Source organism: Eulemur rufifrons, chromosome 22, assembly GCF_041146395.1.
Source record: "Eulemur rufifrons isolate Redbay chromosome 22, OSU_ERuf_1, whole genome shotgun sequence".
NCBI classification, from domain to species: Eukaryota; Metazoa; Chordata; class Mammalia; order Primates; family Lemuridae; genus Eulemur; species Eulemur rufifrons.
Window position 1 is genome coordinate 817,798 of NC_091004.1, and position 26,027 is coordinate 843,824.

Sequence of the window (26,027 nt, forward strand, 5' to 3'; positions counted from 1 at the left end):
GACGCCCGGCGCAGAGTCCGGGCCCGAGGTGCGCGTGCGCGGGAGCAGCCGGGGCGGGGCGTGAGGCAGGCCGGGAGGGGGCGTGACGGCGCGCGGCGTGACGTCACGGGGCGGGGCGTAGGACGCGAGGAGGGGCGTACGTCACGGGGCGTGGCCTCGCGGAGAAGGGCGGGACGTACGCCACGGGCCGGGGCGTACGTCACGGGGGGGGGGGCCGGTGCCTCGCGAAGAGGGGCGGGGCGTACGTACTACACGAGACAGGGCATACGTCATGGGGCGGGGCCTCGCGGAGAGGGGCGGGACGTACTACACGAGACGGGGCGTACGTCACGGGGCGGGGCCTCACGGAGAAGGGCGGGACGTACATCACGGGCCGCATCGTACGACACGGGGCGGGGCCTCGCCTAGAGGGCGGGGCCTCGCGGGTAGGGGCGGGCCCTCGCGGGGCGGGGCGGGGCGGGGGCGTGGTCTCGCGGGGCGGGGCGGGCCCGTCTCCTCTCGCCCGCGCCGTGGTCCGATTCCCGGCGTGGAAACCGAGGCCTGTCTGACTCCGAGTCCCACTGCCGTTATCTGGGGACCGCAGAGGGGCGGCGAGTACGACCGGGCGACGTCCCGTCCGCCCTCCCCGAAAGTGCTTTCCGTATATCCGCTCGCGGACCCGGTGTGCGCGCTGCCCGAGGCACAGAGACGTGCGGCGCCCTGCCCGAGGTCACACAGCCCTCTGCTGGCAGATCCCGGCGGGACCCCTCCCCGGGGAGCTCCCTGCGGGGGGTGGGGGTGGGGGAGGGGAACCCGGGGGGTGGGGTGGGGGAGGGGAACCCGGGGGTGGGGTGGGGGAGGGGAACTCGGGGGGTGGGGTCGGGAGGGGAACCCGGGGGTGGGGGTGGGGAGGGGAACCCAGGGGGTGGGATTGGGGAGGGGAACCCGGGGGGTGGGAGTGGGGGAGGGGACCCCGGGGGTGGGAGTGGGGGAGGGGACCCCGGGGGGTGGGGTCGGGAGGGGAACCCGGGGGTGGGGGTGGGGAGGGGAACGGGGGGGGGTGGGGAAGGGGAACCCGGGGGGGGTGGGGGTGGGGGAGGGGAACCCGGGGGTGGGGGTGGGGGAGGGGAACCCGCCCCCGCCGCTGCTCCAGCGGCCTCGCTTGCATCTCCCGGGTCCTTTCCCGACCCCCAGGGGCCCCCCCCCCATGGGACCCGCAGTTGCAATTGTCATTTGGCACCGCACAGCGGAAGTGCTCCTTGCTCCCCGGACCTGGCCTTCCGTGCCCGCCCGCAAAGCACCCCCAGAGTCTCTCCGTCCTCCCCCCCATCCTCCCCCTCGCCCAGACCCAGACCCCTGTCTTGCTCCCAGGACCTTGCACAAATGACTCCGTCCTCCCACCCACCCCCCACTCCCTCCTCCTGTCCCCATCTGTGCTCCAAGGGGCAAGATTGGGCTCTCCCCAAAATGCAAATCTAGTTCTCGCGACCCTGCCCCTGCTCCGTGCTGGCCCTGGTGGCCCTGCTGGACTGGCCCGCCTCCTGCCCTTTGCCCTCGCTTCTCATGTCACCCCTCCCCCCTCCCCCCCCCAGACTTTGCACACCTGCTGATTCCTCCCGGGAGGACTCCACTGACCTGACCCACCCCCTTCTGCATCTCCCACCTGCCCCATCTTCCTTGCTTCCCCTGGGAGCTTTCATCACGCAATCCTGGGACGTGTCCCTGGTCCCCTCCGCGTGGCAGCTCCCGGAGCACAGAGCTCCCTGTCACTCACTGCTGCACGCCCAGACTCCCGGCACATCCTTCCTGACCAGGTGAATGTTTTATGAAAAGCAATTTTTTTTTTTTTTTTGAGACAGAGTCTGGCTCTGTCGTCCGGGCTAGAGTGCCGTGGCGTCGGCCTCGCTCACAGCAGCCTCAGACTCCTGGGCTCAAGCGATCCTCCTGCCTCGGCCTCCCGAGTCGCTGGGACGACAGGCATGCGCCACCACACCCGGCTGATTTTTCTTTTTTTCTTTTTTGTAGAGATGGGGTCTTGCTATGTTGTCCAGGCTGGCCTCAAACTCCAGGGCTTAAGCGATCCTCCTGCCTCAGCCTCCCGAGTAGCGGGGACGACAGGCATGCGCCACCACGCCTGGCTCATTTTTTCTATATATATTTTTAGCTGTCCAGCTAATTTCTTTCTATTTTTAGTAGAGACGGGGTCTCACTCTTGCTCAGGCTGGTCTCGAACTCCTGACCTCGAGCGATCCTCCCGCCTCGGCCTCCCCGAGTGCCGGGATGACAGGCGTGAGCCACCACGCCCGGCCCAGGGTGAGTCCCTGCCAGTCCGTCGTGGGGCCCAGCTACGGGGATGACACTCCCTGTCGAGGCTGCCTGGACCCTCACAGTGAGCTCAGGGGAGCAGGGGACGGCTGTGTCAGAGCCGGGCTCCAAGTGACAGGGACACCGAGGGGCTGGCTCCGGTGGCGCCGATGTCCACAGGAGGCTGGGGCTCTGGGTCCAGCCATCCCTGGGTTATGGGGCCCAGGGGGGGAGGGGAGCAAGACCCTGGCCTTGGGGGCCAACATGGCTCCTCCGTGGCCCCAGGTCCCAGACGGGGCCCCCGGGTGACCTCTGTTGTCAGCAGCCGGGCTGCTGTTGTCCCCAGGTCCCTGCTGGGCTGGCCTGAGGGACTGACCCTCCTCCTCTCCTTTGTCCCCAGCAAACTGTCACTTAGCCTTAGGGGCAGCTAAAACGAGCCCACAGCCATCTGTTTACTTGTTTATTTCTCCATCTATGCCGGAGGCCCAGAGGCCCAGCTAGTGACAAACCCGGCCAGAGAGAACCCCAGGGGGGCTCGGGAGGGGCCTGGCTGGCACCCCCAGGCTCCTGGAGGCTTGAGGACAAAGCAGCCCTGAACGAGACTGTCGCCGGCCTCCTGGGCTCCCAGGGCAGCTGTGTGGCCCCGGACAAACGGCCTCGCCTCTCTGGGCCTCAACATGCTCGTCTGTGAAATGGGCCCGGTGGTAGCAATGCGGGCCGGAAGGCGCACGGTGGCCGGGAAGATGAGGAGGGGGCGCCTGGAGGCTGTGACTGTGGCCCCCCCCAGCTCAGAGCCCCAGGGCCTGCCGGAGCACACGCTCGTCCCCCACCTCATGGGGCAGTGTCACCTCCAAGCCGCCGTTCTCCCGCATGGTCTGGCAGATGATGTCGTGGGCCTTCCGGTTCCCGGCCCAGCAGCGCCGGGCCACCTGGGAAAAGAGGATGCGGCGGTCATCGTGGCTGTCACCGGGGTCCCCGTGTGTCCCGGCTCCGTCCCCGTCAGGGACCTCGGATGCTGTCCCTGTCTGCCCTCGCCTGGCCCCGAGCCCAGGCCTCCCCTCTCTTGCCCTCCTTTGGGGTCTCAGCCCTGCCTGTCCCCACTTCCCGCCTGCCTGTATGGGGCCTTGGGGACCAATCCAGCCCCCCTGTCCCCCACCCCCAGAGCGTGCTGTGTCACAGCAAGGGGAGGCGTCATCGTTGCACAGCCGGAGACCCCCGCAGCTTCACCTGCTCCCTCTGTCCCAGCTTCGAGGCCAGGAGAGAGGACACTAAGGCAAAAGCCACCCACCGCCAGCACGGGGGCTCCGCCAAGCAGGGCTGGGACGGCCGAGGCCGCCTGCGTGGACAGAGGCAGGGACACCCCAAGGAGGCCCTGGCAATGTCCCCAAGAAAGAGAGAGCCCTGGAAGTAGCCGGGGACGCAGGAATGGGCAAGACGAGCTCTCGTTTTCCGGGGAGCGGCGGAGAAAGCTCACTCTCGGGACTGCAGGGTGAACGGGGACAGCCACCCACGGGGACAGAAGGAGGTGCAGGGGCGTCAGGGGGGGGACTCACGCCGTTGGAGACGTCCCAGGCCAGCATCAGCCTGGCTTTCTGCTCGGCCTCGGGGGTCCCGTCCAGCACGAGGCCGAATCCCCCGTTGATCACCTCGCCCCTGCAAGAGGCAGACGGGTTTCCGGGTCTCTCCGCGGCCACCCCCCATCCCCCGTTCTATCCCCGGAGACCTCCTTACCAGCCCACGCCCCCTCCGTTGTGAAGAGCCACCCAGGTGGCTCCGCGGACGGCGTCGCCCACAAAGTTCTGCACGGCCATGTCTGGGGGACAAGAAGCCACCGCCTGTCACTGCCTGCGCCGGGCGGGCGCGGGGCCGAGACAGGCTGAGGCCTGGAGAACAGGGCAAGCAGGGAGCTAGGGACACATGGCATCTCTGGCCCTGTCATCTTTTGCTATTGCCGTCCCCATGAGGCGCCCGGATGCAGAAGGAGCCAGAGAATAAAAGACGAGAGGCCAGGCGCGCGGGGGCTCACGGCTGTCATCCCAGCACGCTGGGGAGACCAGCCTGGACAACATAGCAAGACCCCGTCTCTAAATAAAATACAAAAAATCAGGCCAGGTGTGTGCGGTGGCTCACGCCTGTCATCCTAGCACTCTGGGGAGACCAGCCTGGACAACATAGCAAGACCCCGTCTCTAAATAAAATACAAAAAATCAGGCCGGGTGTGTGCGGTGGCTCACGCCTGTCACCCCAGCACTCTGGGGAGACCAGCCTGGACAACATAGCAAGACCCCGTCTCTAAATAAAATACAAAAAATCAGGCCGGGTGTGTGCGGTAGCTCACGCCTGTCACCCCAGCACTCTGGGAGGCTGAGGCAGGAGGATCGCTCGAGGTCAGGAGTTCGAGACCAGCCTGAGCCAGAGCGAGACCCCCGTCTCTGCTAAAAATAGAAAGAAATGATCTGGACAACTAAAAATATATAGAAAAAAAAAATTAGCACATTCTCCTCCTTTTGGAGCCGGGTGACAAGGATGGGGAAGGAGCCAAGAGCCAAGACGTGCAAAAAATGCAGCTCTAGAACCTGGGAAAGGCGAGACCCTGAGTGTCACCCAGCAAGCGACAGGGCCCACCCACACCCCGGTCTGGAGACATCCAACAGACCCAGCGTGCTGGCCCCGGCCCGGTTCTAGCACCGGACGTCCCCAAGCCCCAGACCCCGCGGTGCTGGGTTGGTCACCCCAGCCCGCCAAGTCTCTAGGATGCCAGAACGTTCTGCACAACCACGTGATTTACGGAATGAATCGACTCATTTGTAAATAAAATACAAATCTAACACGACATGAAAAAAAAAACCACACAGACAGATTTTTGTCTTTGTCACCTGCGCAGAAGGCGGAGCCGTCGTAAATGTTGGAGGTCTCCCTAAAGGGGCTATCGGTGCCGCTGACGTCGTGGTGGTCTCGGCTCAGGACCACCGGAGCCTGCCAAAGGAGGATAAAAGATGCCGGCAATTGTCCACACTGCCCAGCAGAGGGAGGACACAAGGGACAGGCCACGCTGGGACCCCCTGGATTTCTCCTCCTCAAAAATAGACCCTCTCCGGCAAGAGGAAGCGCGGCCACTTCCGACGTCATCGGTAGTGACTCATAGCTTTTTTATTTTTTCTTTTTTGGAGACAGAGTCTGGCTCTGTCACCTGGGCTAGAGTGCCGTGGCGTCGGCCTCGCTCACAGCAGCCTCAGCCTCCTGGGCTCAAGCGATCCTCCTGCCTCGGCCTCCCGAGGAGCTGGGACTACAGGCATGCGCCACCATGCCTGGCTCATTTTTCTTTTTTGTAGAGATGGGGTCTTGCTATGTTGTCCAGGTTGGCCTCCAACTCCAGGTCTCAAGCGATCCTCCTGCCTCAGCCTCCCGAGGAGCTGGGACTACAGGCATGCGCCACCACGCCCAGCTCATTTTTTCTATATACATTTTTATCTGTCCAGCTAATTTATTTCTATTTTTAGTAGAGACGGGGCCTCGCTCTTGCTCAGGCTGGTCTCGACCTCCTGACCTCAAGCGATCCTCCCGCCTCGGCCTCCCAGAGTGCTTCACCTTTGCAATGAAACAGACTCCTCCCGCCCGATGTTCTAGAATGTTCTGGACACTGAGGGCTCAGCTCAGCGTCCAGGCCTAACGCCGTGATGTTGGGCGAGTCTCTTTCACTCTCCGAGCCTCAGTTCTCCTGTCTGTAAAATGGCCGTGATCAAAGCCGTGCCTCTCTGGACAGGGTGGCACCGTCCGGACACTCAGGGAGCTCACACAGGGGTGGCACCCGGGGGCTGCCATCACGCAAGAATCTATGAGTGAGGCCGGGCGCGGTGGCTCACGCCTGTCATCCCAGCACTCTGGGAGGCTGAGGTGGGAGGATCGCTCGAGGTCAGGAGTTCGAGACCAGCCTGAGCAACAGCGAGACCCCCGTCTCTGCTAAAAATAGAAAGAAATTAACTGGACAGCTAAAAATACATAGAAAATATTAGCCAGGCGTGGTGGCGCATGCCTGTCGTCCCAGCTACTCGGGAGGCTGAGGCAGGAGGATCGCTGGAACCCAGAAGTCTGAGGCTGCTGTGAGCGAGGCTGACGCCACGGCACTCTAGCCCGGGCGACAGAGCCAGACTCTGTCTCAAAAAAAAAAAAAAAAAAAAAAAAGATGCATGAAGTCGCTTTTGCAGAAGTCAACTCCTTTCATTCCCACGCACACACATGCTTTGAGGTTTGTTAACATCATCTCTGTTCAGAGGAGGAGGAATCCAAGGCTCAGAGAGGGCATGTGACTTGCCCAAGGCCACACAGCACAGTGTGAGCGGCCTGGGTTTGAGGACCAGCTTCATGGCGCCCGGCCCCAGGCACCCGCCCCCCGACACCGACACACAGCACAGAGCTGGGTCCCTGTCACCTCCTCGACAGCCGCCCACGCCTGCGTCCCCAACAGGGCACGGCTCATCCCTGAGCCCCTCCGCCACCCTGGTCCCAGGGACGAAAGCTTTCAGGGAAACCAGGTTTTCTGAAAAAGGTGGCGGTTTGGGGCTCAGCCGGGGAAGCGTTAATGTCCCCCAACAGTGGCTGTTGACGCTGATCGATTTGGGGGGGCCTCCCCCGAAAGCCGGGGGGGGATGGGCAGGCTGAAGCCCCAGGGCCACGCCGGGGGGTGGGGGGAGAGGTGACAGGAGCAGCTTCAGGCAAGTCCCCGCCCAGAGCACAGGACACCTCACCTTAATGTCCCCTCGCGCGATGGCCTGGTTAATGGCCGCCGCAATCGCCACCCGGCCCTTCTGGTCGGAGTACAGGATCCTGGCCTGGGAGCCCACCACCTGTGGAGGGGAGAGCGACGGTGGCCTGAGCCGGCAGGGTCAGGGCGCCGGGGACAGGGAGACAGCCCCCCCCCGCAGGACCCTGAGGCCCCTCTGGGACAGCCCAGGCGGACCCCCGAGGTGCTGGGTGCCCGAAAGCTTGTGTCCTGCGGCAAAGCCTCGCGTCCAGCTATGGCTGATGTTCCGATGGGCGTGCGTGTGACACATTGCGTTTCTCTGTCCACGCAGCCTGGCCACCCGGGGTGGGGGGCTGATGTCACAAACGCACGGGGCCCACCCCTGCCCCCCGCAGACCCCAGCCCTCACCAGCCGGTGCCTGGCGGCCTCTCGGATCCAGCGGATGTTGTCCATATACTGACGCTTCACGGATGCCTTCACTGCAGGGAGAGCGCAGGGGACTGTCACAGGCGCTGGGAGCCCTCCCCGGGGACACACACACGCCACCTCTGCGCCCGCCTCGTCCCCGGAGAGAAGACACAGGGCCGGGCGCCCAGCCCCAGCCACAGAGCCCCAGCGGCCGTCGCGCGAGTTAACGAGTGGACTTGTGCAGTCTGCCGCCTGGGACACCCATCCCCTCCCCAACAGCTCTTGAGCGCCTGCTGTATACCAGACACCATGCAGGGCGCCAGGAACAAAGACAGCCGCAGGCCACGAAGACAATGAGGGCGTGTGACGAGGGAGTCCCTGCGGGTTGTGTTAGGGTGACCACGGGGCCGACGCCAAGCTGGGAAGGAACGAGTTCCACGGAGCTAGCAGGGAACAGAGTTCTGGGGACAGGGAACAGCCACGGCAAAGGCCCCGCGGCGGGAATAGGCTCAGCCAGCCGAGCTCAGACACGGAGGGGTCAGCGTGGACCAGCTCATGAGAACAGAGGGGGGATGTTTCCAGAACGGAGTGAGCCAGGGGCGAATGCAGATTCAACATTTCAATTAAATAAACTCAACTGTAAAACAGTTCTATTAAAAATGAAAGTAGGCCGGGCACTCATGCCTGTCACCCCAGCACTCTGGGGAGACTAGCCTGGACAACATAGCAAGACCCCGTCTCTAAATAAAATACAAAAAAATCAGGCCAGGCGCATGCGGTGGCTCAGGCCTGTCATCGCAGCACTCGGGGAGGCCGAGGCGGGAGGCTCGCTCGAGGTCAGGAGTGCGAGACCAGCCTGAGCAAGAGCGAGACCCCATCTCTACTAAAAATAGAAAGAAATTAGCTGGACAGCTAAAAATATATACAGAAAAGATTAGCCGGGCGTGGTGGCGCATGCCTGTCGTCCCAGCTACTCGGGAGGCCGAGGCAGGAGGATCACTTGAGCCCAGGAGTTGGAGGTTGCTGTGAGCGAGGCTGATGTCACGGCACTGTAGCCCGGGCAACAGAGCCAGACTCTGTCTCAAAAAAAAAAAATGAAAGTACTTCTCAAATCTCAGCGCCTGTCCTTTCCTGCCCTTTGCTAGGGACTGTGGTGTCCAGGCGTCACCGTGACGTCTGCCTGGTGTCACCGCAGACACGGAGCCAGGTCTCGGGCGAGGCTCGAAACCGGCCGGGCTGGGGGTGTTCACACCACAGGCAATGGCAGAGGCGAAGCTCACGGCTTCCTTGGGGGGGGACTAATTGTCACCCACCGGCCAGCCGGCCTGCGCAGGGCCGTGCCACTGTCCTCACCGCCAGGGCAGCCTGGGGGGCTTCTGAGCAGGTTCCCACGAGGAGACCCCCTGCCCCCTCTCCCTTCCCTGACGCCACTCGGGCCCCCGCCACCCCCATAGGCGGGCTGGGGAAGGTGGCAGCTGGCAGCAGGGTGACAGTGGGCCCTGGGCATGTCGAGCAGGTGGCAAAGACTGGCGACCCGCACGGGGACGCCACGCCCACCCGCTCAGGGAGGCCACGCCCGCCCGCACGGGGAGGCCACGCCCGCCCGCACGGGGAGGCCACGCCCGCCCGCACGGGGAGGCCACGCCCGCCCGCTCGGGGACGCCACGCCCGCCCGCACGGGGACGCCACGCCCGCCCGCACGGGGACGCCACGCCCGCCCGCTCGGGGAGGCCACGCCCGCCCGCTCGGGGACGCCACGCCCGCCCGCTCGGGGACGCCACGCCCGCCCGCACGGGGACGCCACGCCCGCCCGCACGGGGACGCCACGCCCGCCCGCTCGGGGAGGCCACGCCCGCCCGCTCGGGGAGGCCACGCCCGCCCGCTCGGGGACGCCACGCCCGCCCGCTCGGGGAAGCCACGCCCACACACGGGGAGGCCACGCCCACCCGCACGGGGAAGCCACGCCCACACACGCGGGGGGGCCACGCCCACACGCGCGGGGAGGCCACGCCCACCCGCACGGGGAAGCCACGCCCGCCCGCACGGGGAAGCCACGCCCACACGCGGGGAAGCCACGCCCACCCGCACGGGGAAGCCACGCCCACACGCGGGGAGGCCACGCCCACACACGGGGAGGCCACGCCCACCCGCACGGGGAAGCCACGCCCACACACGGGGAGGCCACGCCCACCCGCAGGGAAGCTGCAGAGAAACGGGGGGAGGGGGTGGGGGGGTGAGACTCGAACAACCGAGAAGGTTCGCAGAGCAGCTGCCGTCTGTTCTCCCCGTTACGCACAAGAGCATCAAATACACGCGACAAGGACCCCCTGTGGTTTAGAACAGGGGACGGAAGGAGCACAGTCACCCGAGTCCCTATCAGCAGACCCCGAGGCAAGCGTGGGGGACCCTGACACACGGGGACCTGCGTGGACCCGGCAGGTGTGGAGCCGACGGAGTCCCCTGCGTGCAGGTGGCATCCGTGACGGGCATGAACCTGCGGCCACGTGCAGGGGACAGGCAGGGCCAGACAGGGCTGTGGCCTGTTGGGGACGGCCCAGCTCCCCGAGCTCCGAAGCCCTCTGTGCTTCAGCCACCTTGAGTGGCTTTTTGTGACATGCAACCAGAGAGTCCTCTGGACGGCGGTGGCTTCGTGTAGCGCAGGGTCTGTGCGTGGGAGACTCCAGATGCCACCTGGGGACCCAGATCCTCCCTGGCTGGCCTCAAGATTCTTAGAGTCCCTTGTGGTCCCCAGCGGAGTGTCCACCGGACACTCCCCAAAGCCATCGGGGCCTGGGGGGTCCCACCCACAAAGAAGCTGCCACCCAGCTGCCAAGCTCTGGGGCGGCCCTGTCACTATGGAGGCAGGGGAGCTTGGGGGGACCGCCACCCACAAGCAACCAAGCGCTGTCACCTCCGCCAGCAATGGCGTCCTCCAGCACGGACGTGGCCAGCTGGTCCGTGACGGCCAGGTCCCGGGGGTCCCCCGACGTGCAGACCCAGCGGAAAGGCCCGAATCCCTGGGAGAATATGTCCCTACGAGGACAAAACGCCTCGTCACCTGGGGCTCCCGGGCTGACCCCCGCCAGAAATTCACCTTGGACGAACTCACCTTCCCAGATGACAGTGGCGGGGTGCGGTGGCCTGGCCACCCCCAAGTCCCTGCCACCGGCTCCTGCGCTGGCCAGGTCACAGGGGGCACCCCTCATGGGCCCCCCCAGTCCCCCTGCTCCCCGCCCAGAGACAGCCAGCTGCCCCCTGGGGCGGTGGCCGCCCCCTCCTGGCTCTGTGCACCCCACGGTGGCCCTGAGGGTGCAAAGTGACATCTGTCTTCCTCAGCTCCATCCCTGCCCAAGAGCAGTCAGGGTGTCACGAGCCGCGCCGGACGCGTCACTCACCCCATGATGTGTTGGACGTACGAGGGGTAGCGGAACTCCGTCCTAGTGTCCCCGTCCTTCCCCACGTCCGCTCCTGTGGACACGGCCCCCCCCCCAGACAGTCACCACCGCCCCCGGGGATGCGGGACACCCGCGCTCTGGATGGCGTTTTGTGTTCTTCGAGAACATGGAGAAACTGAGGCCCAGGGAGGCTAAGCCAGGCGGCCTCGGCAGGGACACAGGAAGCCCCCCGGGCTTGGCGCACCCCTGCTCCCGTCACCCACCTGCTCGCTGGGCCTCCAAGAGGAAGGCGTTGCCGTAGTCCCAGAAGAAGAAGTTCTCCTTGGCCAGCCTGTTGATGGCTGTCACCTGTCTCCGCAGACTGCAAGGAGCAGAGGGTCACGTCCCTGCACGGTGACAGCTCTGAGCGCCACCCCACTCTCCGACGGCCGGCACCCCAGCCCACCCCACCAAGCGGCCTGGGGAGCCCCTGGCGCCTCAGGTCTGCCCCTCCACGGTGCCACCTGCCTGGGAGTGGCCCCCTGTCCCTTGTCATCCGTTTAAACCCTCCCCACCCTGCCAGTCCCCTAACAAGCATTTGCCGGTCTCCGCCCGCCAGCCTCGTGGGGACACAGGCTCAGAGAGGGCACAATCTTGCTCAAAGCCACACAGCAGGACAGGTGAGCTGCCCAGACCAAACGCTCCTGCCCCCCTGCCCTGGCTACGGAGTGGCCCTGGCCCTGGGTCACCTCTCCCGCACCCTGGGTCACCTCTCCCGCACCCTGCGTCACCTCTCCTGCACCAGGCGCCGGAAGGCGGCGGGGTCCGAGGCCATGAGGCTCTGGGACTCGGAGAAGCCGAGCTGTACGGGGTAGTAGCCGCCATTGAACGGGTCGTGGCAGGACGTCTGGTCTGACCCCAGGTCCACCAGCAGCTGCCCCGTCGTGTCCAGGACGTGGACCAGGCGCTCCCTGGAGACGCCGAGGGACAGTTGGCCAGGCAGCCCGTGCCCGAGTCTAGGCACGGCCACCGCGCGGAGGCTGCGACCTGTCACCCACCCGCACACACCCCCCAGGTGGGGACCGCGTCCCGTCCGCTTCGCCGGCAGAGCCTGGGGGTGGAGGGGAACGTCGGCCACCGAGGCTGGGGACCCCGCTGAGAGCCTTGGAGCTTCGTCTCCCAGCAGCACCTGGGGACAGGGGACTCCCCGGGGGACCCCACGGCTGCCACCTCCCACGCCGCACTCACCAAAGGTCCACCACGTTGCCATGGTAGCCAAGGCTGAGCACCTCCTTCTTGGTCCTCGCTTCCCTAGCGGGGACACAAGGGGGGGACAGATGGCCCCTCCACACCCGCCCGCGGCCACCTGCGCGCGCGGAGGACACACGGCCCGCCCGGGGCCACCGCCAGCATCGTGTGTGCGTGAGAGCCAGGCAGGGGACGGGGGTGTCCTCTCGGGACCCCGACTTTTGTCCAGGACGCAGAACGGTAACGGGGAACCCGGACTCGGGCGCCCCGGAGCAGGAAACTGAGGCAGCGGCAGTGACAGCCCCTCCCAGGCGACCTGGAGAGCAAGGCTGTCGGGACCCTAACGGGGGTCTGCGGGGCTCTCGCTCGGCCGGGTCCTAGAGCTGCGGGGCTCACCAGGGTCACCCCCAAAGCCACGTGGGAACCGCTGAACGGAAGGACCGGAGAAATCAAAGCGCGTTTTGGGGACAAAAGATCTGAGCGGGCCTCGGGGGCGGGCGGCGGGCACAAGGCGGTCACCCCTCTGCCTTGGGGGGTGTGTGTACGTATGTGGGTACGTGTGTGTGTGTGCGTGTGTGAATGTGTGTATATATGTGTTGTGTATGTGTGTTGTGTATGTGTGTTGTATGTGTGTGTTGTGTGTTTATGTCTATTGGGTGGTGTGTGTGTTGTGTTTATGTCTATTGGGTGGTGTGTGTGTTGTGTGTAGGTTTGTGTGAGAGTCTGTGTGTGTGTGTGTGTGTTCTGTGTGTTTATGTGTGTGTGGGTGTTGTGTGTGTCTGAGTATGTGTTGTGTATATGTGTCTGTGTGTAGCTGTCTGTGAGAGTATGTGTGTATTATGGGTATGTGTGTTGTGTGTTGTGTTTATGTGTATCATGTGTCGTATGTAGGGGTGTGTGCGTACGTGTCTGTGTGTTATGTGTGTGTTGTGTGTATGTGTTTATGTGTGTCGGTGTGTGTGAGTACGTGTGTATTATGTGTGTGTGTGTTGTGTGTGTTCTGTTGTATGTGTGTGTTGTGTTTATGTGTATTGTGTTGTGTGTAGGGGTGTGTGTGTCTGACACTGTGTGTGTACGTGTCTGTGTGTGTTGTGTATACATGGGTGTGTATTGTGTCTGTGTGTGTTGTGTGTATATGTTCTGTATAGGTGTGTGTGAGTCTGTATATGTGTGTGTGTTTTACGTGTGTTGTGTGTGTTTACATGTATGTGGGTGTTGTATGTCTGTGTCTGTGTCTGTGGGTGTGTGTATGTGTTGTGTATATGTGTCTATGTGTGTAGGTGTGTGTGAGACTGTGTGTCTTATGTGTATGTATGTTGTGTGTATATATGTGTTGTGTATGTGTGTATGTGTATTGTGTGTTGTGTGTGTATGTGTGTCAGTGTGTGTGAGTATGCATTATGTGTATCCATGTTGTGTGTATGTGTGTGTACATGTGTGTTGTGTGTATGTGTATTGTGTGTGTTGTGTGTATGTGTTGCGTGTGGGTGTTGTGTGTATATACGTGTGTGTGTGTGTATGTGTTGTGTATGTGTGTTGTGTAGGTATTTATGTGTATGTGTGCAGGTGTATGAGAGTGTGTGTATGTGTTGTGTGTGTTGTGTATGTGTATTGTGTGTGTTGTGTGTATGTGTTGTGTGTGGGTGTTGTGTGTATATACATGTGTGTGTATATGTTGTGTATGTGTGTTGTGTAGGTGTTTATGCATACGTGTGCAGGTGTATGAGAGTGTGTGTATGTGCATATTCTGTTCACGTGTGTGTTCATGTGTGTTCACGTGTGTTTTCACATGCGTGTGGTCACGTGTGTTCACGCGTGTGTTCCCGTGTGTGGGCGCGCCCGTGCTCAGCGCGCCGAACGTCCCGCACGGGCGGGGACTGGACCCAGGCGAAGCCCAGGAAGTCACCCCCCCCCCGGGGCTGGCGTCTCCCCCGCGGCCGCTGCTCCGGAATCTGAGCGTTTTCCGTGGGCTCCACGGTGGTCACGTCCGTATCTCAGAAACGTCCGTGTCAACACGGCATCCGTTGCGGGATCATGGGGACAGCGGAAGGTCACTGGACCGCGTCCGAAGTTAACATTTTTATAGCAAACAACTTCCAACCCCTTGCGGTGACTGTCATCGCGGCCAGGTGGCCGCCACCGCCCTAACGGGTCCTCCCAAACGGGACTCGCCCTCCGCGGCGAATTCGCTGGGAGGAGGCTTCAAAAGTGGCATCGGAGCGGGACCCCCCGGGGGCAGTCTTCCCAGCGGTCCTCTGGGGACCCCCGGAGACCCCACTCAGGAGCAGACACGCTGCCCTGACGCCCACAGACGGCCCGGCAGCAGCCGCCGCGTGGGCACGTGGAGGGGACACACTGTGCCGGGGACACAGTGGACAGGACAAGCCACGTGCTCCCCAGAACTGTGGCCGAGCACGGAGACACCAGGGGACAACCCGGGACCCATCAGAGCCGAGTGTCTGAGCCCGCGGCACCCGGGGGTGGGCCCCTGGCATGGCCGGATGACAGGCAGTCAAGGGTCCCCTCATGCGTGGGTCAGGGGTCGGAGCCCACCCCTCCCCCCACGGCTGCACCTGAGTCTCTCGATACAGTGGTCCAAGCTGTCGGTCACCTCCATCAGCCAGCCTTGCTTGTGACGCTTCTCCAGGGCGGCTTTATCCACCTGGGACCGAGAGACACGGGGTCACCCAGCTGCCACCCCCGAGCATGTATCTCGGGGCTGTGCCCAGGCATCACCCACTTCCAAAACACAGTCTCAGGGCAGACGCTGCGAGCTGCCTTCACTGTACGGTCCTCCTCCTCCTCCTCCTGTATCCACAGAACCCACATTTCGCTCACGGTGACTCCGTTCGGCCCCGGGGGAGGATCCACATGCAAAATAATCACAACCGTCCCCTATGTCCGCCTTCCCTTGTCCATAAGAACATCCATTTCGGCCAGGCGCGGTGGCTCATGCCTGTCATCCCAGCACTCTGGGAGGCCGAGGCGGGAGGATCGCTCGAGGTCAGGAGTTTGAGACCAGCCTGAGCAAGAGCGAGACCCCGTCTCTACTAAAAATAGAAAGAAATTAGCTGGACAGCTAAAAACATATAGAAAAAATGAGCCGGGCATGGTGGCGCATGCCTGTCGTCCCAGCTACTCGGGAGGCTGAGGCGGGAGGATGGTTTGAGCCCCGGAGTTTGAGGCCAGCCTGGACAACATAGCAAGACCCCATCTCTACAAAAAAGAAAAATGAGCCGGGCATGGTGGCGCATGTCTGTCGTCCCAGCTACTCGGGAGGCTGAGGCGGGAGGATGGTTTGAGCCCCGGAGTTTGAGGCCAGCCTGGACAACATAGCAAGACCCCATCTCTACAAAAAAGAAAAATGAGCCGGGCATGGTGGCACATGCCTGTCGTCCCAGCTACTCGGGAGGCTGAGGCAGGAGGATGGCTTGAGCCCTGGAGTTTGAGGCCAGCCTGGACAACATAGCAAGACCCCATCTCTACAAAAAAGAAAAAAAGAAAAATGAGCCAGGCGTGGTGGCACATGCCTGTCGTCCCAGGCTGAGGCAGGAGGATCGTTTGAGCCCAGGAGTCTGAGGCTGCTGTGAGCGAGGCTGACGCCACGGCACTCTAGCCCGGGTGACAGAGCCAGACTCTGTCTCAAAAAAAAAAAAAAAAAAAAACCAAGCAAAAAAAAACAACAACAAACAAACAAAAAAAAACCACATCCATTTCATCAGACACTGACCAAGGAGATTTAAAAAAAGGAGGTTTCAAGACATGATTTTCCTGCTAAAATAGTCAGTGACAGTTGACGCGTCCCTTCTCACTTCTTCCTGCCTTGAGGGTGCGTGCGATGGCTGGGGCTGCAGCAGCAATTTTGTGTCCTCGAGGAAAGCACAAGAGACTCTAGAGATGTTGGCCCCGGCGTGTCATTTGAGCTGCGGAACCGACGTCTTTTCCGTCACCTACGTTCCGGGGACTCAGCGGGACACACGGGGCGCTCTGGACAGCTCACCTCTGCTATCACGCCGATGCACCCCACGATGACCGCGGCCTTGGCCTGGGCGCCGCTCATTCCACCGAGCCCAGAGGTGACAAAGACCTTCCCGGCCAAGTCCTCGACGCCCAAGTACCGGCGTGCGGCGTTCAGCAGGGTGAGCTGCGGGGAGAGGCCACAGGGCACCGGCTGCCCCCTCCCACACGTCCCCCCGGCTCCCCGTCCCACCGTGGTGGCCCGGTCTCTCACCACAGTGCCGTGGACAATTCCTTGGGGACCGATGTAGCAGTAGCTGCCCGCGGTCATCTGGCCGTACCTGCCCACAGAGAGGGGACCGAGCCCAGGGCTGCACCCAGCTCCTCCCAGCCGCCCCCTCTGGGAGGTTCAAAATCCGTTTTTATCTCCCCAAAAATGCATTCGAACATTCTCCTTTAAGAAAAACAGAGCAGGCCGGGCGCGGTGGCTCCCTCCTGTCACCCCGGCACTCTGGGAGGCCGAGGCGGGAGGATCGCTCGAGGCCAGGGGTTTGAGACCAGCCTGAGCAAGAGCGAGACCCCCGTCTCTACTAAAAATAGAAAGAAATTAGCCAAACAACTAAAAATATATAGAAAAAATGAGCCGAGCGTGGTGGCGCATGCCTGTCGTCCCAGCTACCCGGGAGGCTGAGGCAGGAGGATGGCTTGAGATCTGGAGTTTGAGGCCAGCCTGGACAACATAGCAAGACCCCATCTCTACAAAAAAGAAAGAAAAATGAACCGGGCGTGGTGGCACATGCCTGTGGTCCCAGCTACTCGGGAGGCCGAGGCAGAGAAGATGGGCAGAGTCCCGCCCCCCGCCATGGGGCTGAGGGACGGAAAGGGACACCCAGGAGCACTATTTGTAGGGCTCCGTTCCCGCCACCTCCCTGGGGGTCCTGCCATGGCTCCGATTCTGCTACGTGAATAGTGCTGCCGTGATCGGCCTCCTGCCCACCCCCCCGGGCCTGTGGGTCGCGCCCTCCGGGGTAGAAACCGGGGAGGGGACCGCTGCGTCACGGGGCACAAACATTTCAAATATTGACAGACACCGTCCAACTCCACAGTGCCTGTCGCCAGCCGTGCACGAGCCCGCTTGCTTTTCTGTCACTCGGTTAATTATCAACCACTTCCCTTTTGGGCGCCGTGGTGGCCCACGGGGACGGGGACGCTCTCCGGGGCTTATATCGCCGCTCACTTTTCATCCTTGTCAATTTCCAGCTCGTATCTCTTTCCCCGCGGGGGCTCCTGTCCCTCTGAGACCTCCGCCGGCCCCTTGTCCCCTCCCTCGTCTCTCCGCTATGGGTCAAGAGTGGGGTCTCACAAAGCTGTGCCTGAATACCAAGCCTATCTCGTAACCTACCCGAGGAACTTGACCACTCAGAACCTCTGTTTCCTCTTCTAAAAAAATGGGCAGACGTATCCTTACGTTGAAAGATCGTATGATTATCACACAACATAAGAGAATAATACTAATGTAATAAAGACCCACCCAGGAAGTCAGGTGAAGCTCCCAGACCCCACCAGGGGGGGGTGGGGACCCCTCCCGCCCTTCCCCCATGGAGTGTGGTCTCGGGGGGGGCCCACACCCATCCGAGCACAGTGTCTACCAAGCTCTCTCCGCGTCACCGTGCTGAGGGTTTCGCCTTTATCACTTCATTTTGCTTTCTTTCTTTTTTTTTTTTTTTTGAGACAGAGTCTGGCTCTGTGGCCCGGGCTAGAGTGCCATGGTGTCATCCTCGCTCACAGCAGCCTCAGACTCCTGGGCTCCAGCGATCCTCCTGCCTCGGCCTCCCGAGTAGCTGGGACGACAGACATGCGCCACCATGCCCGGCTCATTTTTCTTTTTTGTAGAGATGGGGTCTTGCTATGTTGTCCAGTCTGGCCTCAAACTCCGGGGCTCAAACCATCCTCCCGCCTCAGCCTCCCGAGTAGCTGGGACGACAGGCATGCGCCACCACGCCCGGCTCATTTTTTCTATATGTTTTTAGCTGTCCAGCTAATTTCTTTCTATTTTTAGTAGAGACGGGGTCTCGCTCTTGCTCAGGCTGGTCTCGAACTCCCGACCTCGAGCAATCCTCCGGCCTCGGCCTCCCGGTCATTTTGCTTTCTAGTGACACATGCCAGCGGTTGGGGGCGGGGGGCGGGGGTCACCGTGTTAATAGACTTGAAATGGCAACTTACATGGTGACCCCCAAGGCGAAGAGCTTCTCGTACTCCGTCCTGGAGGAGTAGTTGGGGATGACCTGGGAGAGGGGGACAGGGCCAGGCGGTAGGCGGGGGTCCGGGAGGGCGATCGGGGTGCCTGGCCCTCCTCCCCACCCCAGCGGACCCCCCTCTGGGAGCCCCCCGGGCAGGTCGGTGCCGGCTGCGTGGGACGCACCATCCCGTTGGTGATGACCAGCCGGGGGGCCCCGGGGCTGCTGGGGAAGAGCCCGAGCGGGTGGCCGCTGTACATGACCAGCGTCTGCTCCTCTGTCATCTTCGACAGGTAGGACATCGTCAGCCAGAACTGCAGGGACAGCAGAGCGGGGAGGGCTCCGTCAGCGGAGGTGGCAGCCCCCTGCCACCGCCCCCTGCCACCGCCCAGGCCCAAACAGCTCCTGCCGGCCCCAGCGGTGACGGGGGGCAGGGGTGGCCTGTCCCTGCTGCAGGCCACCCAGCAATGGCATCCCCAGCTCGTTCCCGCAAACTGAAACGCCCCCCCCCACCCCCCACAAAGCATCTCCAGGACAGACGCCGCCGCCGGGAGGTGACTTGAGTCCCCAGAGCCGTGGATCTGTGGGCTCTGCCCAGACCGGAGGACCAGCCCAGGGGACAGGCCGGTCGGTGGGACGCAGGGGAAGCCACGGCCCCCGCATACCTGAGCCCAGTTGCCGAACACCTGCCCGTTCCCGCCGTAGGTCACCAGCTCCTGGGGAAACTGGACAGGACGGGGTGGCGTCTGAGAGGAGGGTCCCGGAGGGGCCCGCAGAGCCACAGGCGGGGAAGCGCAGGTTGTCACCTGTCACCCCCACGGGGCAAGGAGCGTGGGAGCAGAGTGGAGGCAAGGGCAGAGGCCACCAGGGGACCAGGGACAGCTGGAAGAACGCTGGCCCGAGGTCTGTGACCGGGACGAGGGCTCAGCTTGAGGTTCGGGTCCCATCCGGGTCTGGGGTCACTCTGTGAGTCAGCCTGGCGTCAGAGGCGTGACGAAGGTCCGGGGACCTTCTCGCCTCTAGGCAAAGCGGTCACATCCCAGCCACACGCTGTCCCCAAGGAACTCGGGGACTCCCCCTCCCCGAAACTGCCCTTTCTGAAATATGGGTGACGATGGCTCTCGTAGGATGCCCAGGGTGGGCACGTGTGGCCAGATTCAGGTCACCCAACGTGGCGGCCACCGGCTGCACGTGGCTTTTGAGCACACACACACCCACACGCGTGTGAAATACACCCCCAATGTCCGACTCAGTGTGAAAAAACAAAGTGACAATTCTCATTACTAATGTTTGTACCGATGACACGTTAAAACAATATTTTGGCCGTATGAGGATAAATGAAATCCGTGTCTTTTTTCTTTTTCGTGGCATTGCTACAAAATTGAGGCCGCCACACGCATTCCCTGGTGACAATGTCGAGAGGACACGGGGACCTCTCCGCACCGGCTTTGCGACGTCCCATGAATCTGTCACTGTTTCAAAATCACAAGCTTAAAAACGTGACGTTTGTCCGCCGGACAGCGCCGTGCCTCAGTTTCCCCGGCTGTTACCTGGGCCACGGCGGGGTCCAGGTTGTTCATGATCATGTGCATGATGGCCGCGGCGGCTTGTGTGCGGCAGGGGTACTGCCCGATCGGGTAGGCCCTGCCAGGGGAAGTCGAGGCACGGCGAGTCCTCAGGCTCTCCGTCCTCCCAGCTGCTCCTCCCCCTCCTCCCAGCTGCTCGTCCCCCTCCTCCCAGCTGCTCCTCCCCCCTCCCAGCTCCTCTTCCTCGTCCTCCCAGCTCCTCCTCCCCCTCCTCCCAGCTGCTCCTCTCCGTCCTCCCAGCTGCTCCTCTCCCTCCTCCCAGCTGCTCCTGCCCCTCCTCCCAGCTCCTCCTGCCCCTTCTCCCAGCTCCTCCTCCCCCTCGTCCCAGCTGCTCCTCCCCTTCGTCCCAGCTGCTCCTCCCCCTCCTCCCAGCTCCTCCTCCCCCTCCTCCCAGCTGCTCCTCCCCCTCGTCCCAGCTGCTCCTCCCCCTCCTCCCAGCTCCTCCTGCCCCTCCTCCCAGCTCCTCCTCCCCCTCCTCCCAGCTGCTCCTCCCCCTCCTCCCAGCTCCTCCTGCCCCTCCTCCCAGCTCCTCCTCCCCCTCGTCCCAGCGCCTCCTCCCCCTCGTCCCAGCTGCTCCTCCCCTTCCTCCCAGCTGCTCCTCCCCCTCCTCCAGCTGCTCCTCCCCCTCCTCCCAGCTGCTCCTCCCCCTCCTCCCAGCTGCTCCTCCCCCTCCTCCCAGCTCCTCCTCCCCCTCTCCAGCTGCTCCTCCCCCTCCTCCCAGCTGCTCCTCCCCGTCCTCCCAGCTGCTCCTCCCCCTCCTCCCAGATCCTCCTCCCCCTCCTGCCAGATCCTCCTCCCCCTCCTCCCAGCTGCTCCTCCCCGTCCTCCCAGCTGCTCCTCCCCGTCCTCCCAGATCCTCCTCCCCCCCTCCTCCCAGATCCTCCTCCCCCCCTCCTCCCAACTGCTCCTCCCCCTCCTCCCAGCTCCTCCTCCCCCTCCTGCCAGCTGCTCCTCCCCCTCCTCCCAGCTGCTCCTCCCCCTCCTCCCAGCTGCTCCTCTCCGTCCTCCCAGCTGCTCCTCCCCGTCCTCCCAGCTGCTCCTCCCCCTCCTCCCAGCTGCTCCTCTCCGTCCTCCCAGCTGCTCCTCCCCGTCCTCCCAGCTGCTCCTCCTCCCCCTCCCAGCTGCTCCTCCCCCTCCTCCCAGATCCTCCTCCCCCTCCTCCCAGCTCCTCCTCCCCCTCCTCCCAGCTCCTTCTCCCCCTCCTCCCAGCTGCTCCTCCCCCTCCTCCCAGCTGCTCCTCCCCCTCCTCCCAGCTGCTCCTCCCCCTCCTGCCAGCTCCTCCTCCCCCTCCTCCCAGCTCCTCCTCCCCCTCCTCCCAGCTGCTCCTCCCCCTCCTCCAGCTGCTCCTCCCCCTCCTCCCAGCTGCTCCTCCCCCTCCTCCCAGGTCCTCCTCCCCCTCCTCCCAGCTGCTCCTCCCCCTCCTCGCTGCTGCTCCTCCCCCTCCTCCCAGCTGCTCCTCCCCCTCCTCCCAGCTGCTCCTCCCCCTCCTCCCAGCTCCTCCTCCCCCTCCTCCCAGCTCCTCCTCCCCCTCCTCCCAGCTGCTCCTCCCCCTCCTCCCAGCTGCTCCTCCCCCTCCTCCCAGCTCCTCCTCCCCCTCCTCCCAGCTCCTCCTCCCCCTCCTCCCAGCTCCTCCTCCCCCTCCTCCCAGCTGCTCCTCCCCCTCCTCCAGCTCCTCCTCCCCCTCCTCCAGCTCCTCCTCCCCCTCCTCCCAGCTGCTCCTCCCCCTCCTCCAGCCCGCCGGCGCTCACTTCATCTCGATGTCCGGGCAGAACCGGTACATGTAGATGTGCCCGTAGAGTCGCAGCTCCTGGGCGAACTCGGGGGCCAGCAGCTCCTGGACGTCCGGCGGGAAATAGCGCAGGGCGTTCCTCAGCGCCAGCTGGGGAGGACGGCGGGCCAGTCAGCGGGGTCCCCGGCTCCAGGCCAGGCCGCCGTGATGGCCTCCTCCCTCCCCCACCTGGATGTGCCTCTGCGGTGCTCAGAAGCCTTACTGTCCCACCCGGAGACCGCCTGGCTGTCCCCGGCCCCCCCGCGGTCCACCTTCAATGTCTCCTCCTGCAGGAAGCCCGCCCTGATTGCCCCTTCCCTCTGCTTTCGTGACCCGATGGGGGAGATGCAGAGACAGCCTGCCCCAGCCACAAGCGCCCTGTGCAAAAGCAGAGAAGCGTCCCCCTCCCTGGGCACCCTGCTTGCTGCCCAGCTGCGGGCATCAGGGGCCAGGAGGAGCCGGGTGTGGTGAATGTGCTCACTCAGTCACTCAACAAACCTCCATTGAGGGCTACTGGGGTGCAGCTAGGAGGAGACACAGGGTCCAGACAGGAAGGCAGGAGGTGACAGGGGCTCTCAGACTCCAGCAGGCATCAGGGTCACCCGGTTCTGGCACCACCCAGAGGGCTGCCCGCTCCCTCTCCGATTGGTGATTCCGGCAAGTTCTAGAGGGTGCCGGTGCTGCTGGCCCGGGACCCTACTTTGAGAACCGCTGCGCTACAGCAATGGTAACGAACAAGCCGCAGCCACACCCGGCCGCAGGGACGAATCTCCAGACGCAAAGTCAGTGACAGACGCTGACTCAAAAGGGAACATGCCGCACAATTGCATCTATGGAAAGTTCCAGAGCAGGCACGGCCAAGGTGTGCAATTAGAGGTCAGAACAGCGGGTGCAATTCAAGGACACCTCTGGGGCTCGACACACAAGTTGGGGACTTTAATTTAATTTAATTTTTATTTTTTGAGACAGAGTCTTGCTCTGTCGCCCGGGCTAGAGTGCTGTGGCGTCAGCCTCGCTCACAGCAGCCTCAGACTCCTGGGCTCAAGCGATCCTCCTGCCTCAGCCTCCCGAGTAGCTGGGACGACAGGCATGCGCCACCACGCCCGGATCATTTTTTCTATATATATTTTTAGTTGTCCAGCTCATTTCTTTCTATGTTTAGTAGAGACGGGGTCTCGCTCTTGCTCAGGCTGGTCTCGAACTCCTGACCTCAAGCGATCCTCCCGCCTCGGCCTCCCAGAGTGCTGGGATGACAGGCGTGAGGCACCATGCCCCGGCCATATCTGAGTTTTTATCTTATAAAATTACCTTTAAAATTTATGTCAAAAATCGAAGAAATCGGCCGGGCGCGGTGGCTCACGCCTGTAATCCTAGCACTCTGGGAGGCCGAGGTGGGCGGATCGTTTGAGCTCAGGAGTTCGAGACCAGCCTGAACAAGAGCGAGACCCCACCTCTACTAAAAATAGAAAGAAATTATATGGACAGCTAAAAATATATATAGAAAAAATTAGCCGGGCGTGGTGGCGCATGCTTGTAGTCCCAGCTACTCGGGAGGCTGAGACAGGAGGATCGCTTGAGCTCAGGAGTTTGAGGTTGCTGTGAGCTAGGCTGACGCCACGGCACTCACTCTAGCCTGGGCAACAGAGTGAGACTCTGTCTCAAAAAAAAAAAAAAAAAAAAAAAAAAAAAAAAAATCGAAGAAATGCATTTAAATAAAAAAAAAATAAAAATCAAAAAAGCAGAAAAGAAGCCACAGCACAAAGCAAGCTGCAGGGCCGGCTGGCTCTGGGCTCGGGCGCAGCTGGAGGCCGGCTGTCCCCGAACCAGGGGGAAGATCCAGCCCCTTCAGGCTTGAGGTCCCCAGACTCACAGGTCCCTCTGCTACCCCAGGGGCTCTGTGTCCCTCCAGCAGATGGCGGCCAGCTGGTCCGCACCTGCTCCCGGCACAGGGAAGCCCATCGCCAGCTCACCAGGGGACCACGTGAGCCATGCGGGTGGCAGGGCCTCCAGCCCGCAGGACGAAGGTCGAAGGTCGAAGGTCAAGCCATGGGCGCCCAGCGGGGAGGTGACCAAGGGTGGAGTAACATTAACCACTGCCTGGACGTCGCGGACTGGGGGACAGAGGGGCAAGCCAAGGGGCAGGGCACCGCGGCCCCATCCCAGCCCCACCCCAGCCCCGCCCCATCCCAGCCCCGCCCCGGCCCCGCCCCATCTCAGCCCTGCCCCATCTCAGCTCCGCCCCTATCCCTGCCCCATCTCAGCCCAGCCCCGCCCCATCCCTGCCCCATCTCAGCCCCGCCCCATCTCAGCCCCGCCCCTATCCTCGCCCCATCCCAGCCCCGCCCCTATCACTGCCCCATCCCAGCCTCGCCCCATTTCAGCCCCGCCCCGCCCCTATCCCCACCCCATCTCAGCCCCGCCCCTATCCCCGCCCCATTTCAGCCCTGCCCCATCCCAGCCCCGCCCCTATCCCCGCCCCATCCCAGCCCCGCCCCACCCCGCCCCATCTCAGCCCCACCCCTATCCCGCCCCATCCCAGCCCCGCCCTGTCCCATCTCAGCCCCGCCCCATCTCAGCCCCGCCCCTATCCCCGCCCCATCCCAGCCCCGCCCCTATCCCCGCCCCATTTCAGCCCCGCCCCATTTCAGCCCCCCGCCCCATCCCAGCCCCGCCCCTATCCCCGCCCCATCTCAGCCCCGCCCCATCCCTGCCCCATCTCAGCCCCGCCCCACCCCCGCCCCATCTCAGCCCAGCCCCGCCCCTATCCCCGCCCCATCTCAGCCCCGCCCCACCCCCGCCCCATCTCAGCCCAGCCCCGCCCCTATCCCCGCCCCATCTCAACCCCGCCCCACCCCCGCCCCATCTCAGCCCAGCCCCGCCCCTATCCCCGCCCCATCTCAACCATGACCCTATCCCCGCCCCGCCCATCTCAGCCCCGCCCCTATCCCCACCCCGCCTCTACCCCCTTCCCATCTCAGCCCCGCCCCTATCCCCTCTCCGCCCCGCCCATCTCAGCCCTGCCCCCGTCCCCGCCCCATCCCAGCTCAACCCCGCCCCTATCCCCCACCCCTGCCCCCCTGCCCCCATCTCAGCCCAGCTTCGCCCCCTTAACCCATCCCATCCCCACTCTCGCGCCCCCCATCTCAGCCCTGCCCCATCCCCCTCTATGCCCACCCCCACCCCGCCCCTGCCCCCCCCTCCAGCCCCAGCGCCAGCCCCGCCCCGCCCCCAAGATCCCCCCAGCAACCCCCCCCCACTGCGGCGCCCCCCCCCCCCGCCTGCGTGGGCGGCACTGGGGGAGGGGTGGGCGGTGTAGGAGCCGCGGGGGCCAAAGTGCAGGGTCTTCACTGGGGGTCGCAGGTTCCCCTTTTAACGTCTGTGCTTGTTTGTATCTTCCAGGTCCCCCCCCAGGTTCTGGAATCCCCGAATAATTCTGACTACAGAGCAAGTGGGCGAAAGCTCTGTGCCACTTGTCACTCTCTCTGCAGGACCCCAGCTTCCAAGTGAGAAAAACGGGGTTCCCAAAGGCCAGTGACTTCTTGTGGGGCTCAGCAGCGTGGGGGACCCCCTGGCAAGCGGCCCTCCCTCTTGGGCCTGTTTCCTCGTAGATAAAGTGGGGCGATCAGGTGAGGGGACATCCAGCTTCTGCCCTGGCCCGCCCCAGCACCCCCAAACCACAATAGAGTCCTAGTCCCGTGTATGCAAATTCACTGGGGTGTTTACAAAGAAAACCAGCTGGGGAGGAGGTGCTGGTTCGTGCCTGTCATCCCAGCACTTTGGGAGACCGAGGTGGGAGGAGCTTGAGGCCAGCCTGGACAACATAGCAAGACCCCATCTCTAAAAAAAAAAAATTTTTTTTAAATCTGTAACTGGGGACAGTGATCCCGCACCCAGGGGTGACCCCAAGGGTGGCTGCACCCGTGAGTGTGACAGAGACCAGCACACATGGCACCCCGTACCCCACCGGGAGCCCCCAGAGGTGGGGGATGGGCAGTTAAGGGGCCACAGCCGGAAGTGGGGGGACCCCCCCGCTCCTTACCTGCTGCTCCGCAGGGCTGAGGCCCGGCGTCCTGACCGGGGCGTGCGGGACCCCAGCCCGGCGGCCTCGGTTCTCGGGGAGGGGACGCAGGGGCAGGCCGGAGCACAGCGCCTGGAGGCCGGCCATGGCGAGCTGGGATTGAGGCCAGCTCCGCGGGAGGCCAGGAAGAGACTGGCAGTCACAGCCCAGCAGGGCGGGGACCGCCACCCACCCCAGGGCCACCTCCCCGAGCCCCTCATTGGGCCCAGGGCCTGTGCCGCACGGAGCCACGTGTCGGTCAGAGGGTCACCGGCCTCCAGGCAGGCCACCTGCAGTGTTGGCAGGGGGGAGGGGCAGCGCTCTGGGGGAGGGACAGTCTCCTTTCAGAGCAGACGGGCTAAGTGGA

At 63.5% G+C, this 26,027-nt stretch overlaps 1 protein-coding gene across 1 annotated transcript; it reads right to left on the reverse strand.

Annotated features, from left to right (window-relative positions):
• Window positions 1-2,834: 2,834 nt before the first annotated feature.
• Window positions 2,835-25,853, reverse strand: UROC1 (urocanate hydratase 1). Its single transcript, XM_069497679.1, has 20 exons — window positions 25,643-25,853; window positions 21,584-21,714; window positions 19,800-19,893; window positions 18,915-18,974; window positions 18,435-18,563; window positions 18,236-18,297; window positions 16,287-16,353; window positions 16,056-16,199; window positions 14,629-14,717; window positions 12,056-12,118; window positions 11,599-11,778; window positions 11,092-11,189; window positions 10,829-10,901; window positions 10,345-10,466; window positions 7,434-7,504; window positions 7,029-7,127; window positions 5,160-5,259; window positions 4,015-4,096; window positions 3,837-3,936; window positions 2,835-3,212 (listed from the first exon to the last, which is right to left on the reverse strand). Exons 1-20 carry the CDS (start codon window positions 25,766-25,768, stop codon window positions 3,072-3,074), a joined length of 2,031 nt encoding a protein of 676 aa, XP_069353780.1. The 5' UTR covers window positions 25,769-25,853; the 3' UTR covers window positions 2,835-3,071.
• Between the last annotated feature and the right edge of the window lie 174 nt (window positions 25,854-26,027).

What these genes read in the sequence shown, in the direction of transcription:
- UROC1 (XM_069497679.1), bottom strand. Translation starts at nt 25,768, where the DNA reads ATGGCCGGCCTCCAGGCGCTGTGCTCCGGCCTGCCCCTGCGTCCCCTC. An exon ending in GCATCGGCGTGATAGCAGAG is followed by an intron (nt 14,718 to 16,055) that starts GTGAGCTGTCCA and finishes TCTCGGTCCCAG; the next exon opens with GTGGATAAAGCCGCCCTGGA. An exon ending in TCGCGCGAGGGGACATTAAG is followed by an intron (nt 5,260 to 7,028) that starts GTGAGGTGTCCT and finishes CTCCTTTGGCAG; the next exon opens with GCTCCGGTGGTCCTGAGCCG.